Source organism: Drosophila hydei, unplaced genomic scaffold (assembly GCF_003285905.1).
Source record: "Drosophila hydei strain 15085-1641.00,03,60 unplaced genomic scaffold, DhydRS2 tig00008114-arrow-pilon, whole genome shotgun sequence".
Lineage (NCBI taxonomy): Eukaryota > Metazoa > Arthropoda > Insecta > Diptera > Drosophilidae > Drosophila > Drosophila hydei.
In genome coordinates, this window is record NW_022045827.1 from 9,589,470 (window position 1) to 9,604,994 (window position 15,525).

At 38.7% G+C, this 15,525-nt stretch overlaps 1 protein-coding gene across 2 annotated transcripts; it reads left to right on the top strand.

Moving 5' to 3' along the window:
* Positions 1-5,652: 5,652 nt before the first annotated feature.
* On the top strand, positions 5,653-14,852 carry LOC111600796 (protein drumstick). Of its 2 annotated transcripts, none has more exons than XM_023317098.2 (3): positions 5,653-5,880; positions 12,682-13,527; positions 14,757-14,852. In XM_023317098.2, exons 2-3 carry the CDS (start codon positions 13,307-13,309, stop codon positions 14,779-14,781), a joined length of 246 nt encoding a protein of 81 aa, XP_023172866.1. In that variant the 5' UTR covers positions 5,653-5,880; positions 12,682-13,306; the 3' UTR covers positions 14,782-14,852. The 2 variants fall into 2 exon arrangements, with proteins under 2 accessions (XP_023172866.1, XP_023172858.1); XM_023317090.2 differs by lacking the exon at positions 5,653-5,880 and adding an exon at positions 6,519-6,811.
* The last annotated feature ends 673 nt before the right edge of the window (positions 14,853-15,525 follow it).

The following is a 15,525-nucleotide window of genomic DNA, read 5'->3' on the forward strand; positions in this document are numbered from 1 at the left end:
GCTCAGCTCGACTCAGTTGTGTCTTGCTTTGCTCTCCAGAGTCGACTCTAAATCAACGGAAGTTCATGTGGCGCTTAGCACATGAAAATCGATCGTAAATCTTCTTTTCACAGCTTTCTAAAAAGATCAAAACATCGTTCAGCTCCAGCAATGCGGGGGATCGCCTTTTGCTGCAGCTCACCATGAAACTGTTGGCCATTCGAACAAACCTATCATTCGTATTACCCACAGAATGTATTTTATATAGCGATTGAAGTGTGCTGGAGCTGGATCAATTGGACCTTGGATACAACTACAACTAGAATTTGGTTAGATATATAATTATTACTCCCAACTAGATGAGTATTCCTGATCAGCAGCAACAGTAAAGTCCACATCTATATCTATATCTATATCTATATCTATATCTATATCTATATCTATATCTATATCTATAACTTTATCTATATCTATATCTATATCTATATCTAGATCTATTCTATATCTATATCTATATCTATATCTATATCTATATCTATATCTATATCTATATCTATATCTATATCTATATCTATATCTATATCTATATCTATATCTATATCTATATCTATATCTATATCTATATCTATATCTATATCTATATCAACAAAAGTTAACAAACAAAATCTTTTAATTTGAAAGTTTCTTCTGTTTTTTATGGCATATTCAATAAATTCAATAATCTTCCCTCATCCCAGTCACAACTTTTCTATGTTAAAGACTCCAAAGTATATAAGGCTCTATATCTCTAGAGTTATTCCAAGCAAAAAAACACAAATACAATAAATAAGCAATCATCATATGACTTTTTATACTTATATATACCTAGAGGAAAACTTCTCCCGTGTAGCAAGCGCAAAAGTCTCAAGAGGAATACAAACGACCAAGTCTTGCTTCCGATCATCAACAACTAATACAGTTTAATTTTATAAAAAATAAATTGAATTAAATTATATTATTTGTAAGGCATTAAAAGTCAATGCAATTAAAACAAAACGTGCCAAAGTCAGCAAATTCATCATAGTTATAATCTGCTTCAAATGCCTAAAAAACTATTTCTATTTCTTCATTCATTATAAATTTCTTAAAAGCATCTGAATATTTTTTATTTATTTAGAGTTTATTTTTATTTTATTTATATTTTCTTTATTTTATTTATTTTTAGTTTTATATAATAATAAACAGGCTACGGCGCTCGCAGCAGGCGATGACTTGACAAAAGCTGCTCGCAAATCGTTTGCACTGTGCGCAAAAGTATTAAATTTCATTAATTGCCAAAATTAATATAAAAAACAACAACAAAGTAAATGAAATAAAGAATGAGAAAAAAATAAAAAACATTTGTGAAAAATTAAAAATTCATACGGCAGCGATGCGGTCGCATAAATTTCAACACGGCCGAAGCTGCGGCGGGGTGGCGGCAAGGCTGCCAACAGCCAGATGTGAGGCTGAAGAGCAGAAGATGTGGGCGTCCCAGAGATATGTTGCTATATACACTATATAGAAACAATATACATATATATATGAAGGCTTCAAAACTGGAACGTTGTCAACAGCTGCTGCTGCTGCTGCTGCTGCTGACGAGGAGGATGACAAAGTTAGCTGCGATGATTGCCTCACGGTAGTTTGTGTTTCTGTTTCTGTTTCTGTGACAGAGTTGCCAGGCTGCCATTCAAGGTGTTTGGCCAAAACAAATGCTTGGCTGGCACTTAAAAAGCATGATTTATTTTCGCTTAGCTGCGCCGTGAATCCATCTGCATAAATTTGAATTATATACGATCGTAAATTTGTGCCTGCCCAAACCTGACAGATTGTATATATGTTTCTATTTTGGAACGAACAGTTAGCTTTGGCTGGTTGGCTGCCGTTATAGCGATACGATCCATCAATGAATTCGGAACTCAATGAACTCGTACTATGGCCAAGCAAACAACAACAACAACAACAACAAAAACTATCGCCCATAAAGCGCTATCGAGCGTCGATCGCCGATCACAGATCGTCGCACAGCCTCTCTGCGCGCTTCACATTTCGTATGCATTTTAGTTTGTATGTTAATTTTTATTATTATTATTTTTATTTTGTTGCCGTTGTTGCTGTTGTTGTCGCCTGGTTTCCAGTTTCAGTGTCTGTCCATTGTGTTTTATTTAATTTTAATTTTTATTTCGTAAATTTTAAATTTGTTGTCACTTCCGTAGGAGCGCAAAAGGTTTTTCCATTGTTCGTCCAATTCTGAATTCGAAATCGATTTCGTTTGTTTTTTATTATAATTGGGTGCGGTGCGGTAGTTTTTTTAAGTCTCCTCCCCTCTCTTTCCTACTCTCTCACTCTGCCTAATATATATCTTCTTTTTCTGAATCGCTGTCATTGTAGCGACAATTCAATAAACCCAAACCAAAACCAAAAAAAAATACTTTTTATGAATAGCTCGCTGCATATTTAAATAAATGTGTGTGTGCGTGTGTGTGTGTGGCGATTGTGTTTTTAGTCATACATAGAATATTAATAAAATTTATGGTTTATTTGGAATTTTCGTGGCTTATTAATTTGCCATAAAAACCTGGCGGGCAAAGTGTGTGGCAAAAGTTAAGTGGCAATCGGTGGCACCTAGACGCCGAGAAAGCGAAACACAGCTGACACACACACACACACACACACACACACATGTCTCAGCTTAGGCCTATTTCAAGATGAATCACAGCTTGTTAGCAAAGTTCACAGCTGAGTTACGTTGCTCTGTTTGAGTTTATTTAGGTTTTTCTACTCGGTTTTTTCGTTCACTCTTTGCACAGGTAACATTTTTTTGTAGCACATTGCTCAATTTCTATATATACTCTAATATATATACTTTTAGTTCATTAGCATAAAGCATGTATGTTCCTAAATTGTGCTTAGAGAGAGATTGCCTGGAGTTAGTCACGCAAATAGTAACAAGACTCGACCTGAATTATTCCGTACTGCATTTATTCTAAATGACAATAGTTTAGATTGCGCGCCGTGCTCTACTTATGGCTACCATAAATTGTAAATTGCATAAATTGTCTTAGCACGAGCATCCGGGTTCGACTGCCAGGCCAGCTTATGCATATACTACTCTCTTGGCTAAAGGTCTTTAGCTGTCAGTGCTACTTGAAAATAGTTTGGTTAGTGTATGTCATATCATATTCATTTGTAATATGACTAATGATAATAATACAAATATTTCTACAATATTAATTAAAAACCTTATTTTAGCAGTAGTCCAAAATGCTTTATTTAGCGTCAGTCAGCTCTGTCGCTCAATCTTTCTTGGGCCTGTCACTGTGGCACTGAGCTTGGTCTTTATCCTGTATTAACCTTCAAGGTTCAGTCCTTCTTTGTGCTCTAGCAATGCAATGCAATGTCCTTAGTGATCCAGCACTCAGCTTACAGCTTTTCCGTCGCAATTGCTTTTCAGCAAAGTCAAAACCTCATTTTCATCTGGATCTTAATATGAATCGAATTCAACTTCACACAAAAATATCCAATTTTATTTACTTGCTTCTGCTGCTCTGAAGCACAAAAGATATAAATAAATAATAATAAAATTTATATTCATTAGTTATTTTAAGGCTCAATAATGCCTTAAACAAAACTTTTGTATATAAAATCGTATTTTCTATATGCTAAAGAGAAATGATTTAGTAGAGTTATTGATTTTGTTATATGTATTCAGTAAAGGCGAAAGAGACATTTCATCATATATTTGGTGTAAGAATAAAGTTCTGAAATGTAGTTTTCATATAAGCAAATCTTTTGTTTTCATTGCTGAATTCATTACAACTTTAAAGAGAAACTTTCTATGGGCTTTTGCCACAGGTCTGAGTCTCTGTCCGATCCTTCGGCTTAATTGTTTGTTTATGCACTTTAAATTTCAACAGCTGTCAATATAAAGTCGGTTATGTACTTGCAGGGGCAGCTACATAAGGCATTGCCACATGGCAAGCGAGAAAATCAATTTGGGTATCGGCTGATTGGAAATATGCAAATGCGGAGCCAAAAATGCGGAATGAAGCCATCAAAATCGAATTGAAGTTGAGTTTCGGAAACGCTGCCTTAAATATGGCAAAGTCTCAGCTGTGCTGCGCCTCACAAGGAGAAGCAATTTGAGCATTCTCTTCTTCTTCGCTTGTTTTTAAACTTTATTGATGCTTCATGTCAATTCGCCAGCTTCGCAAAGCGAAAACTTAATTAAAAAATCCAGCGGCTGGCAAACGGGGGAGAAAAAAAGACAATAAGAAGAGGCAATCCTTTTTGGGGCCACTTAATTAAAATCACAAAAGGCGCAGAGTTATGTAAAATTAACGAATTTTTTGTATATATTTTATTTGATCTTTTTGTTGCTGGGCTTTTGTTGTTGTTTTTGTGAATATTTGTGAATGGAGCGTTTGTTTCATTCAGCAGCAGCAGCGGCATCAGCAGAAGATGAGGCGCAGAAAATGAAAGGCAATCAGTTAGAGCAGGCCGAAAGCAAGAGATAAACAGACAATAAATATGAGGTCGGCCCTTTTGCGGCGCATTACAAAATGTATTTTGGTATTTTTTCTTCTTTCTTGTATTTCTTCATGTTATTTGTTGTTTGCGGGGCACAAAGAGGCCACACAGCGACAGCGGTTAAAGAAAAACGCATTTCAAGAGTTTCCCATGGAGGTATACACACACAGGCAGACACACACACGCATACAAAATGGAGCCGCAACAGTTAACAAAGTTGGCAGCGCAGTCAATGCGGCGTATGCGTAATACGGCTGCTTGCTGCTCTGCCACTGGTTTTCAGCACTCACGCATACACACAAAGTCACACGCACATGCACACACTGACGCATGCGAGCGAGAGATAGCCGAGAAACGGGTTAAGGGCAGGCAACTGACAGTTGAGCGCCAGCAGCGACGCAAACGCTGCTGCCATTGGCCGCCCAAAAGCGCCACAAGGCAACGCCCACTTAACAACTGAGCATACGTTTGCCTGTGTGTGTGTGTGAGTGTGCAAGTGTGTGTGTGTGTGTAAAAGAAAGTTGGTTGCGTTGCACAGCAGCTAGATGACAGCCGACAGCTGCATAACAGAGATGGAACTACGTAAGAGTATATAGTAGAGCTCAAGCCAGAGCGAGATAGAAGAAAGGAAAGAGAGCGCTTTTTGGGGCTACTGCTACTGCTCTTTGGCATATAATTTGTGTGTTTGCGCACGCTCTTAATTAAAACGTAAGTTTTTCTGGTGAACGTGGGCGCATTTAGGCTTAATTAACAGGCCAGCACGCACGCACGTAACGCCCCAGCGTAGCGCTCACCAAAAAAACTTAACTCACCTGCTTTGCTCTCGGATACACACACACACTCACAGGGGCACACGCATACAGTGTCACTCCGCGCTCTCATCCAATCAGAGCACGGTGCGCTCACTCAAACTCGTTTTTGCGCTCAATTGTGCTAGAGCGAGACAGTGCAGAGACAATTGAATGCAAGCAGCGAACAGCAAGCAGCACCACCACCAGCAGAAGCAGCAGCAGCAGCAGAAGCTGTTTTATGCTCTTGTTGTTGTTGTTGCGCCGCTCAACTGTTTCAACACAGGCAGCTGTTAAACCCATCAAGCTGAAGTTTCGATCGTAACTTTGCAGTTGACTCTCGCGCACAGAAGCGTTCGGAAGTGAAATATATTTTATTAATAATATTAGCAGTCGAGCTGTGCGAGCTTTCTGAGCTTATAAGCTTTGAATCGTGTAAGCCCCGTCGCCGTCTGGCAAATTACAAAAGTGAACGAAATTCGAAAAGGTGAACAGAACTGCAATCAAATTTTGTTTCTTCGCTTGCAAATACACATTTGCATTTGGTTTTACGGACTAAAAGGTAAGCAGACGCCATTTTGTTAGACGTTGCCATTTTGTGGCTACTGTTAAAAGCTACCGCAGTTACGCAGCAGCAAAAACGATATGAAGAAAAAGAAGAAAACGAACAACAACAACAACTACAGCATACAAAACTCGCATAGACTGTGTGGTAGATAGACAGAGACAGAGAGTGAGAGCAAGTGCGCTTTAAGCGCTACTTGTCTTGCGCATGCGCAGTAGCCGAAGCTTATAAGAACTTGCTTCGGCTTCTGGTCTTGAGCTTCTCCTTCGTGCCACGAATGCGTCTTCGGCTTCGGCTTTAACGTTCGGCTTGACCAGTTAGAAAGAAGAGCTAGGCAGAGCTGCTGCTGCTGCTGGCGTGGCTGCTGCTGTTGCTGTGGCACTACAGTAGTCCGATGACTCACACACACATATACATATACGCACACACATTTACATACACATCCACATTCACTACTGTATTGAGCCGCACTCAAGACACACACACACGCATACAGAGACACACATCGAAACGCCTCGGTCTTTTGGTCTTGACTGCGTCGTCGCCGCTTCCTCAACTTGGCAGCAGCGACGCTAGCAGCAGCAGCAGCTCTCGGCAGCAGAGTTGACTACTATTTCTTTCAGTTATTAGTAGCATTCATTCATTCAACTTTGTGCCGCGCAAGCGTGCGTAGTTCCTCAGTTCCTTCGCGTGTACCTACCAAGCAAAAAGCAAGAAGCAACATAAAATTAAATAAAATAATTATCATAATAATAACGATCTACTTTGTGATTCCATATATACACACATATATATATACATAATAAGCCGTTGAGCTACGTGACTTTAATTCATTCGTTCCCTGACGCCAGTGGCCAATCGTTGTCGTCGCGTTAATTCCAGTGATTAGCAGCAGCAGCTACCAACATTTTGTCGCATTTCCCATTGGGTAAGTTTTGTCTATACGACTGCGCAGTTACGCAAGCGTCGCCATTGCTATGGCCCTGGCTGCGCAGTCAGCGTCGCTTCGATTCGGCTGCACCTAGGCGGCGGCGTCGCACAGTAGCCAGTAGGCAGCATTGGCGCTTATGTTATTTCTGTTCTGTTCTCTTCTCTTTATTCTCTTGCTGTTGTTGTTGTGTATGTGTTTGCTTGGCTACCAGTTTTACGCGCTTTCATTGGCTCAAGCCAAATATGCGTGAGAGCCGTTCGATGCGTATGCGAGTGTGTGTGAGTGTCTTTGCGTGTGCAAGAGCGTGAGAGTTGAAAGAAATGGCTTGTCAATGGCGTGCGTTAAGCTTTTTTCGCCTGCGCATTAAACTATTACAAAATGGCGAACATAACAGAACTTCTAATTAGCCAATTGGACACATTTCATTACAGCTTCAAATCAAAGCAATCAGCAAAGGTTATATTAAAAACTTACGTTTTCTATTTAAACGGACATTAATTTGGTATATTAATTAGAGGGTTTTATTGTATGCATATAGTTTAAATATAACAATTGTAAAAATGTATATACAGCTTGATTCGAGCTGGTTTCTCTTAAGCTATCATGATTTTGATCATTTGCCGACGGCATTTTTTCAACATGAGCTTATGTGGCCTCAGCTCAGCTTCAGTTGTAAGTCCATGAGTCAGCACTACTTGGCCGACTTCTTAAAAACGATCAAGGTCTGTGCGAGGTTAATAAAACTTGCCAAACCTATCATACACATAGACAATGCGACTCACAACCGCAAATGACTTGTTGCCACAGATCATCAAATGATTTTGGCTTAAACTAAGCTCTGACTCACGCACAATGCTTAGCGTTTTCATAAAGCTTAGCTCGATGAGTCGCCAAATCTTACAAAACTCATTTTTGCTATTTATATAATTGTATATATATATATAAATATATCTGTCTATGTATCTGTACATAGGTACAATTGTGCTCAGCAGGAAGTGTCTGGGAGTGAGTGACCTCGTCCTTTTTAGGGACCACACGCTGCGTTCCATCAATTAGGCACAAATTAGTTAAACGTACGATCTAGCAGACATTTTGCACCTTTGCGTGGGTGCCTAAGACTGCGGCTGTTACACACGCTGCACAACAACAACAACTGTCTGTCATAACTGATCACGCAACATCTGAGCGCATCTAGTTCACATTTGACGCCGTGCGTGTTTTCCCACAGGAAAAAATAGCCAGACATTTGTCTTTCGGTCAATACTCGAAGGATCCTTTTGTGGTCGTAGGTGTTGTCTCCCTCTCTTGAGTTTCAGTTGTGTCCAGTTTCGCGCGCCCCGCACCCTTGCATTGTTCTCTCATTCTGTGGACTACTTGAAGCGCGGTGCCTAATTGTTGTTGTCTCTGTTGTTGTTGTGTGGCTGGGGTTTTATTTTTCTTAAGAATTCTGCGCCATTAGCACAATTAGATTCGTATCAAATCGTTTCGGTGCCTTTGTCCTTTACATTTTTTATATGGCCTGAGCCGTGCGGCTTATTGTCATTTTTTCCACATTTTCGGAATGTAATTTTTAATGACACCTTGCCAACTCACCTTGTCCGCCTCCAAAAGACGAAGAAGAACAAGAAAAGGGCCACATTGGTAAGTGTGGTAATCGCTTTTGGCCATGTCAGCTACGCTGGCCCTTAACAGTGTGCGACGTGTGTGTCACTCTGCTGTCTGTCTGGCTGTCTTTCTTCTTCTTCTTTTAGTTTTTTAGGTCCTGGCAGCCTTATCGGCGTGTACCGCTACACATTATCGCTGGGCTGGGGTGTTAAACTGTAACTTTTCGGATTTTGGCTTCGTGGAAAGGCGCTGGCGCACACACACCCTCGCACACACGCACACACACTTGCCAAACGATTTAGATACAGATTCTTTATCTCTCTCTCACTGTCTGTTTGTTGCCATTTTTGGTGCAAATCTAATTTCACGCAGCATTAACGCCTTTCGCATGCCCTTCACAAGCTGCTGCATCTTCACTTTAACATCTGAAGTCTGAGTTTCACGCTGAGTCTTGATCTTTTACTATACACACAAACACACACACGCACACATATATATATTTCGACTCTCTGCGCGCCTTGGACGTCTCGTTGTGCTGTGTGTACAAAACACTAATTATTTTCAGTGCGGATTAATGGGATTAACTGCATCTTGTACAACACTTTATTATACAATATTTTGGCCAGTTTCAATGTCTGCTTAAGCGCTTATGTGTGCGCGCGTGTGTGTGGTCTGTTGACTGTGCTTGAGCTAATGCTAAGCGGCTTTGCTTAGAATATCAAGCGTCAAACGACAACAGTTGGCAAACAGCCAATGGATTATGCAAACACAGTAGATATAGAGAGAAGAATCTAGCATAATATTTATGTATTGGCATTTTTATGAAGTATATTGCTATCGATCTGAGGCGTATGCAGTGTCAAATTTGTGATTTTTTATGCAATAATTTATTGCTATTCAAATATTATTAGAATTTGTTTTTAATGTCACATCAAATTTTATTAAATTCTTTGTTAAATTCTGTTTTCACCTTGAAATAATTGTTGTTGTTTCTGCTTCTGAAATTTCGTGAAATTAGCTACTTAAAGTTGTTTCTGCTTTGTTTATGCACTTTTGATAAACTAGATTAATCCGGCTTGATTTATTTATAAACAGTTAGTTCTGTACATTTATAGCCGAGCAGGTTTTAAATCTGTGATAAAATATTTCTTTTAATTCTACTCGATTTCTGGTTCACAAAATAATTATATTCCTTGCTTGAATAACAAAAAACTAGAACAATTAGTCGCTTAGCAGTCGAACTGAATGTCTGGTTGATATTTCAGTTTGACAAAAACTAAGCTATTTCTATTAAAAAACATTCCAATTCCTTCAGAAAGATATTTTGCTAAGGCCTTCAGAGAGTCAGAAAGAAAGTGAAATAAATTGAAAATCTTCTTAATTTATAACAAATCCATATTATATAAAATAACATAAACAAGACTCAAAAAAGTATAAAAAAAATATTCAAATATTTTTAACTGCTCTAAAAATGTATGCAAATGAAGTTCGAATGTTATTACTAATATAATAACATTTATGATTAAAATTAATAGTTCTTTATTGATTATAGTAAGCCGATCATGGGCTGACAAAATCTCCGCTTTGCTTTAAGTATTTCTTTTATCTCTTCCGAAAGTAGTTCACATTCATTGAGTAAGTCTCACTTAATGGCTTTCCAATAAATAAGCTGTAACACTTGCTCTTCTTCTTCTTCTGGCTGTTCTTTATTTTACGCATTCATCTGGCTGGCTCATCTGTCAAGTTAAATAAAGTGCTTAGGCGCAGTCGTAAGCCGTGGCTAATGCTGCTCCAGTTAGGCCCACGCCAAATGCCGTCGACAAAAGCACGGCCGAAAGGCAAAGAGCCAAAAGCATAGCCAAAGGCCAGAGCGAGCTCAACAGACAGACAGACAGACAGAGAGACAGACACATGCAGCCTCCTCCGGCGCATCCACAACGAATCCCATGGCCTTATGCAGGCGCCCTGTGTCGCATGATTAACGGCGTTAAAATGCCAATGTGACGCCACATTGTGTACACAAATTAACATGGACTTGGACTACGACTCTACCTCTCCCACCAACCCGCTCTCTCTTTCTCGTTGTCTCTCTCGTTCTAAGAGCTGGCGATCAGCGACCTGAACGTCAGTGTTATAATTTGAATATGTTTAGTGGGCATTAATGTTATAATGACAATAACTACGTAGCGTCTGCGTCTGGTGCAGCACCCGCTGTGACTTTTGCCTTTTGTTGTCAACGTTTTGGCCCCCAAAGCCCCAAAAAGCACCAAAGACTCTTTATTTGTCTTCCTCTTGCTGGCAAACTCCAGCTGCGAGCTGCGAGCTGCGAGCCAGCTCAAAGAAACACACAAAAAATAAAACTCATATAAATATCGAAATCGGGGCTTGCCGAGAGACGTTGTCGCTACCAGTCAGCGCAGGCTTTTGTTTGCACAGAGATCTTCGAATCCGAATCCGAATTCCCATTCCCATTCCCATTCCAAAAAGCCCCAAGAATGTATGGCATAACATTAAGGGACTGACGCGTATTTATATACAGATTCATATGCATATATCCAAAAAAAAAAAAACGAAAAAGAAATGTTATCCAGCGGCGCCGAAATGACAAAAATAAAATTACATAAAAAATAACAGTTGTTAACTACCGCACAGGATCCCAAAAAAGAAGAAGCACACATTCAGATCCGTTGGATATATCCAAAAAAGCGGGCATAAATTTTAGGCGCTGTTTCGGCCCAGGCGCCAATTAAAAATAAACTTGTTACAGCGCCACTTTAATGAAGCGACTAAAATATGGCAACTGAATGCGGCAAGGTGACGTCGTAAAGGCATAAACACCACTCCGAGTGAATTTGTGACGCCTTTCAGCTTCTTTATAGCTCTCATAACCATAGACGGCAACTCTTGGCCTATGTGAACTGGGCCGTTAGTGCAGCTATGATCATTACATTTTCATACATGCTCTTCATAGTGCAGTTAATGCATTTCAATGCATAAATCTAGACAATTGCAGCCGTATAAATATCATAGATCATACGGTATTCTTAAGTGAGTCTGCAAAAACTACTTTAATCTAACTAAACTGGCATGAATGAAGGCTAGCATATGGACGTATATATATTGGATATATGTTTATAAATGGCAAATGGGATTTTAATGTTTTTATATTTGTTTAAGTCTGTTAGACCTATATGAACTCAGCTGTTAGCAGAGCTACGAACTTGAAATTTGGTTTGTGGTCGTCTTATAACAGTTAAAACACTTTTCTGCACAAATCTTTAAATATAGCATTTGGGAAAGGTACTGAAAACATAAATCACATATATGAAAATATATGAATGATGATATAAAAAAAAATATTTCATATATAAGTGTTAAAATTCAATTAATTAATGAATATTTCACATAGAAACGTATTGACTTTGAGTTTTTACCATCTTACTGATTGCTTATACCTATTTTACCTATGCGAACTCAGTTGTTAGAGTATCTACGATCTTTAAAATAAGTGTGTGGTCTTATTTTGACTGTATATGTGTTTTAAAGCAGAAATAGTAATAATCCTCACACTACAGCTCATTATAATGGCTAGATTCATTTGTTCAAAGAATATTTAGTTATAAATTGAGTTAGGAATAAGGAGCTTTGTACCGCTTCAGCACATGTCACTTAAAGTTTATAAATAACAAATAAAAACATATTAAGACAAATTTTATTGAAGTGTTAAAAAACTTGTATGTGAGCTAAATAGCTTATCCTCGAGCTGTTCGGCTGAATTTAGGTCAAGCTGTAACTATTTATGGATTTCGTATTTTAATATCAAGTTTGCGCGGGCGACTAATTGAACAATTGTGTTGCGGAAGTACAGTTGACAACAAAAATACGGCAGCTGTTGACTGGGGGCTGGCAAAAAATAAGAGGCAGTAGAAGCAGAAAGCAAGTCAGAGTTGTCGTTTAAGACAAATTATAAGCGAAGGTTAGCAACTGAAGCTGGGCGGCTGGTGATTTGTAAATGTCAACACCAAGTTCGAGTTCCAGTTGCGTATGGGGGCTAGCGGCTGAGGAGGCTTTAATGAGTCATTTTCAATTTCATGTTGCGTGATTTAAGTTGACAACTTGTTGTTGTCGAGATGTTTTGTTGTTGTTTTTGTCGTGGTATTTTTGCTCAAATTTATTGGCACATAAAAGATGTCGCAGGCGTTGCTAACTTTATTTAACTTTGTTTCTTTTCTCTCTCTCTCCCTCTCTGTCTGTATTTTTAGGTGTTTGCCTTAAAGTGCGCCATAAACTAAAAGGCAACGGCAGCTGGAAACACGGCCCACCCAATACGCCTACAACAACAACGAAGCTAGCACACGGAGAAATCACAACAACGCCAACAGCCAACGAGCAGCGAGCGTGTGACAGTTGACAAAGAAAGAAGAAAAAAGCGAACTTAAAGAGGAAAAGAAAAGAAAAAGCATTGCCACACATACAGCAAATAACTGTTATCTGCCATAGCAATAGAGATAGCGATTACGCTTTGAGTACCGTTAACAGCGTCAAGCATTGCGCTCATTGCACACAGAGCAAAGCTCAAAGCTTTCCAAACGCAACCCCACTCAGCGCGAACACTGAGTGCAAGAGATCGAGCACACAGAAAGACAGAGCGAGAGCGAGAGAGAGAGAGAGAGAGACACTGTGTGTGTGAGTGTGCGACAAAGAGAGACCGAGTGCCAGAGAGCAGACAGCAGAGAGTGAGTGTGTGTCGTCGGCAGCGACGCCAACTCAACGAAAAACTTCACCCACTGATTGTGCGAGCACTGAGCGCGCGCGCGTCGCACGTAGGCAAAAACAAAAAGAGGAAAAAAATCAACGAAAAGAGGGGAAAATATATCGTCTGTCAAAATGTTTGCTGTAATGCGAATCGACAACGATGACTGCCGGTCGGATTTCCGTCGCAAGATGCGTCCAAAGTGTGAGTTCATTTGCAAGTATTGCCAGCGGCGTTTCACCAAGCCCTACAATCTGATGATACACGAGCGCACGCACAAATCCCCAGAGATAACATATTCCTGTGAGGTCTGCGGCAAGTACTTCAAGCAACGTGATAATCTGCGTCAGCACAGGTGAGTTCTACACACAATACACACACACAAACACACATCTATATATAGTCTATATTCTATTTAGTATAAATATTTAAACATAAATGTACATAAGCACACACACCCACATAGGCATAGCTGCTACTTGAATTGGCTTGCATGAAAAAACTACAAATCAAAATATTTCTTGGTGTTGGTTAGCTTTACCTGTCCAATATATAAGGAAGTCTTATTTGTTTGTTATCTTTTCCAAGTTTTGTATAACTTATGACTTGATACAAAGAAATTTGCACCTCACCAAAAAACCACATTGATAAGTTTACCAGGAATCAACGGATTCCCAGTCTTTAAAGTTGCATTTTAATTGTAGTCAAGATATTAATATTAGTGTCAAGGTATTTACTAGGCACTTTGATAAGCTACAATTAAATTATGTTTTCTTAGTAAAGTCTTTAGTCATTCCTAGGAATCCGCTTTTATTAAGGAAGCCGTCTATAAACCTGAGTGAAATGTTCCGTTATTCGATTGACTACAATAGATAATTGAAATGAACGTGACTGTTATAGTTTGTGGATATAGAGTATATGGAGTATTTTGAATATAAAGAATATATAGAATATATAGAATATACAGTATAAATTGAATATATAGAATATATATCTGTTTACCTCAGACTGTTAGATATAGGGCTCACTCCAGAACTATATTCAGTAAACTCTGCAGTAAACTCTATGTATATATTTAACCTTCTAAAGAATTTATCTTATGTTTGAGCTATATGTAATATAAGTCTCAAAGCTAGTCAGTAGTATATAGAGATAGACATATGTGATCGAGTATCTATACTATTCTATAGAGCTGAAGATATCAAAGACTAGTTCCTAATTATAGGCAATATATTTATATATAAATATATGCCTCTAAATTTATATATAATATCCACAAATATATATCTAACCTTTAGTTTTATGTATCACAAAAAGCTAACACATACGCACACATATAACACCTGTACGCACAAGAAAATATATTCGGCTTGATTATTGGATAAGATATGGATATACACACAAAAAGATATATATATATATATGTATGTATATATAATATCTATATGTATATATAATATCTATATGTATATATAATATCTATATCTATATATATATATTCATGCATATTTCGACTATTTATCACAACACGTCTCTACTACATCACCTTTTATGTGTTTTCTCTATTTTCTCTTCTATTTGTAGATGTAGTCAGTGTGTTTGGCGATAAGCTAAAATTATCATAAATACAATATATATAAAAGAAAAAAAACAACAATACACAGCAATATAAAATATATATATAAAAAACAAAAGAAAACAACATCAGATATCTAAGCACCGCAGCACCAACAACAAACAGCAAACAACAGCAAATGCACGCAATATTACAAAATATTAATTAAAGCAAAGAAATGGAAACTTTTTGGGCAACTGTCATACACATAGAGTTATCGATAGCTGCTGGTAATCGGTGATCGGTAAACGGTAAACAGCAGCTCGAAAGCAACAACAGCAAGCACCAACGCCCACCGACCCACCCTCATGCACCGCACACACACAAGCACACATGCACACACGCACACCTGCACACACATATACACTCAGCTTACCACTTTGATGCAGCAGCAACAGCAGCAGCAGCAGCGACAGCGGCGGCAGCAGCAACATTCGCATCTGCATCGATAAACATCGGAATGCAATCGGGTGTTGGTAATCGATAATTCGCTTTTGGTTTGGCTGTTTTTTGTTCTTCTCTTAAATATTTAAGAATTAATTGGTTCTGCCACGCCCACCCAAAATGTTGCGCAGGCGCAGCAGCAACAGCTACAACAACAACACCAACAACACCAACAACAACAACAACAGCAGCAACAACAACAACAACAATTTACAATAATCTTTGCAGAAACTTACACATGAACACCTGTGGGCGTGCGTACAACAAATAAAACAGCAAGCAACATGTCACATG

Coding starts and splice junctions, on each gene's coding strand:
- LOC111600796 (XM_023317098.2), top strand. CDS start 13,307: ATGTTTGCTGTAATGCGAATCGACAACGATGACTGCCGGTCGGATTTC. Junction 13,528..14,756: donor GATAATCTGCGTCAGCACAG/GTGAGTTCTACA, acceptor TTCTATTTGTAG/ATGTAGTCAGTGTGTTTGGC.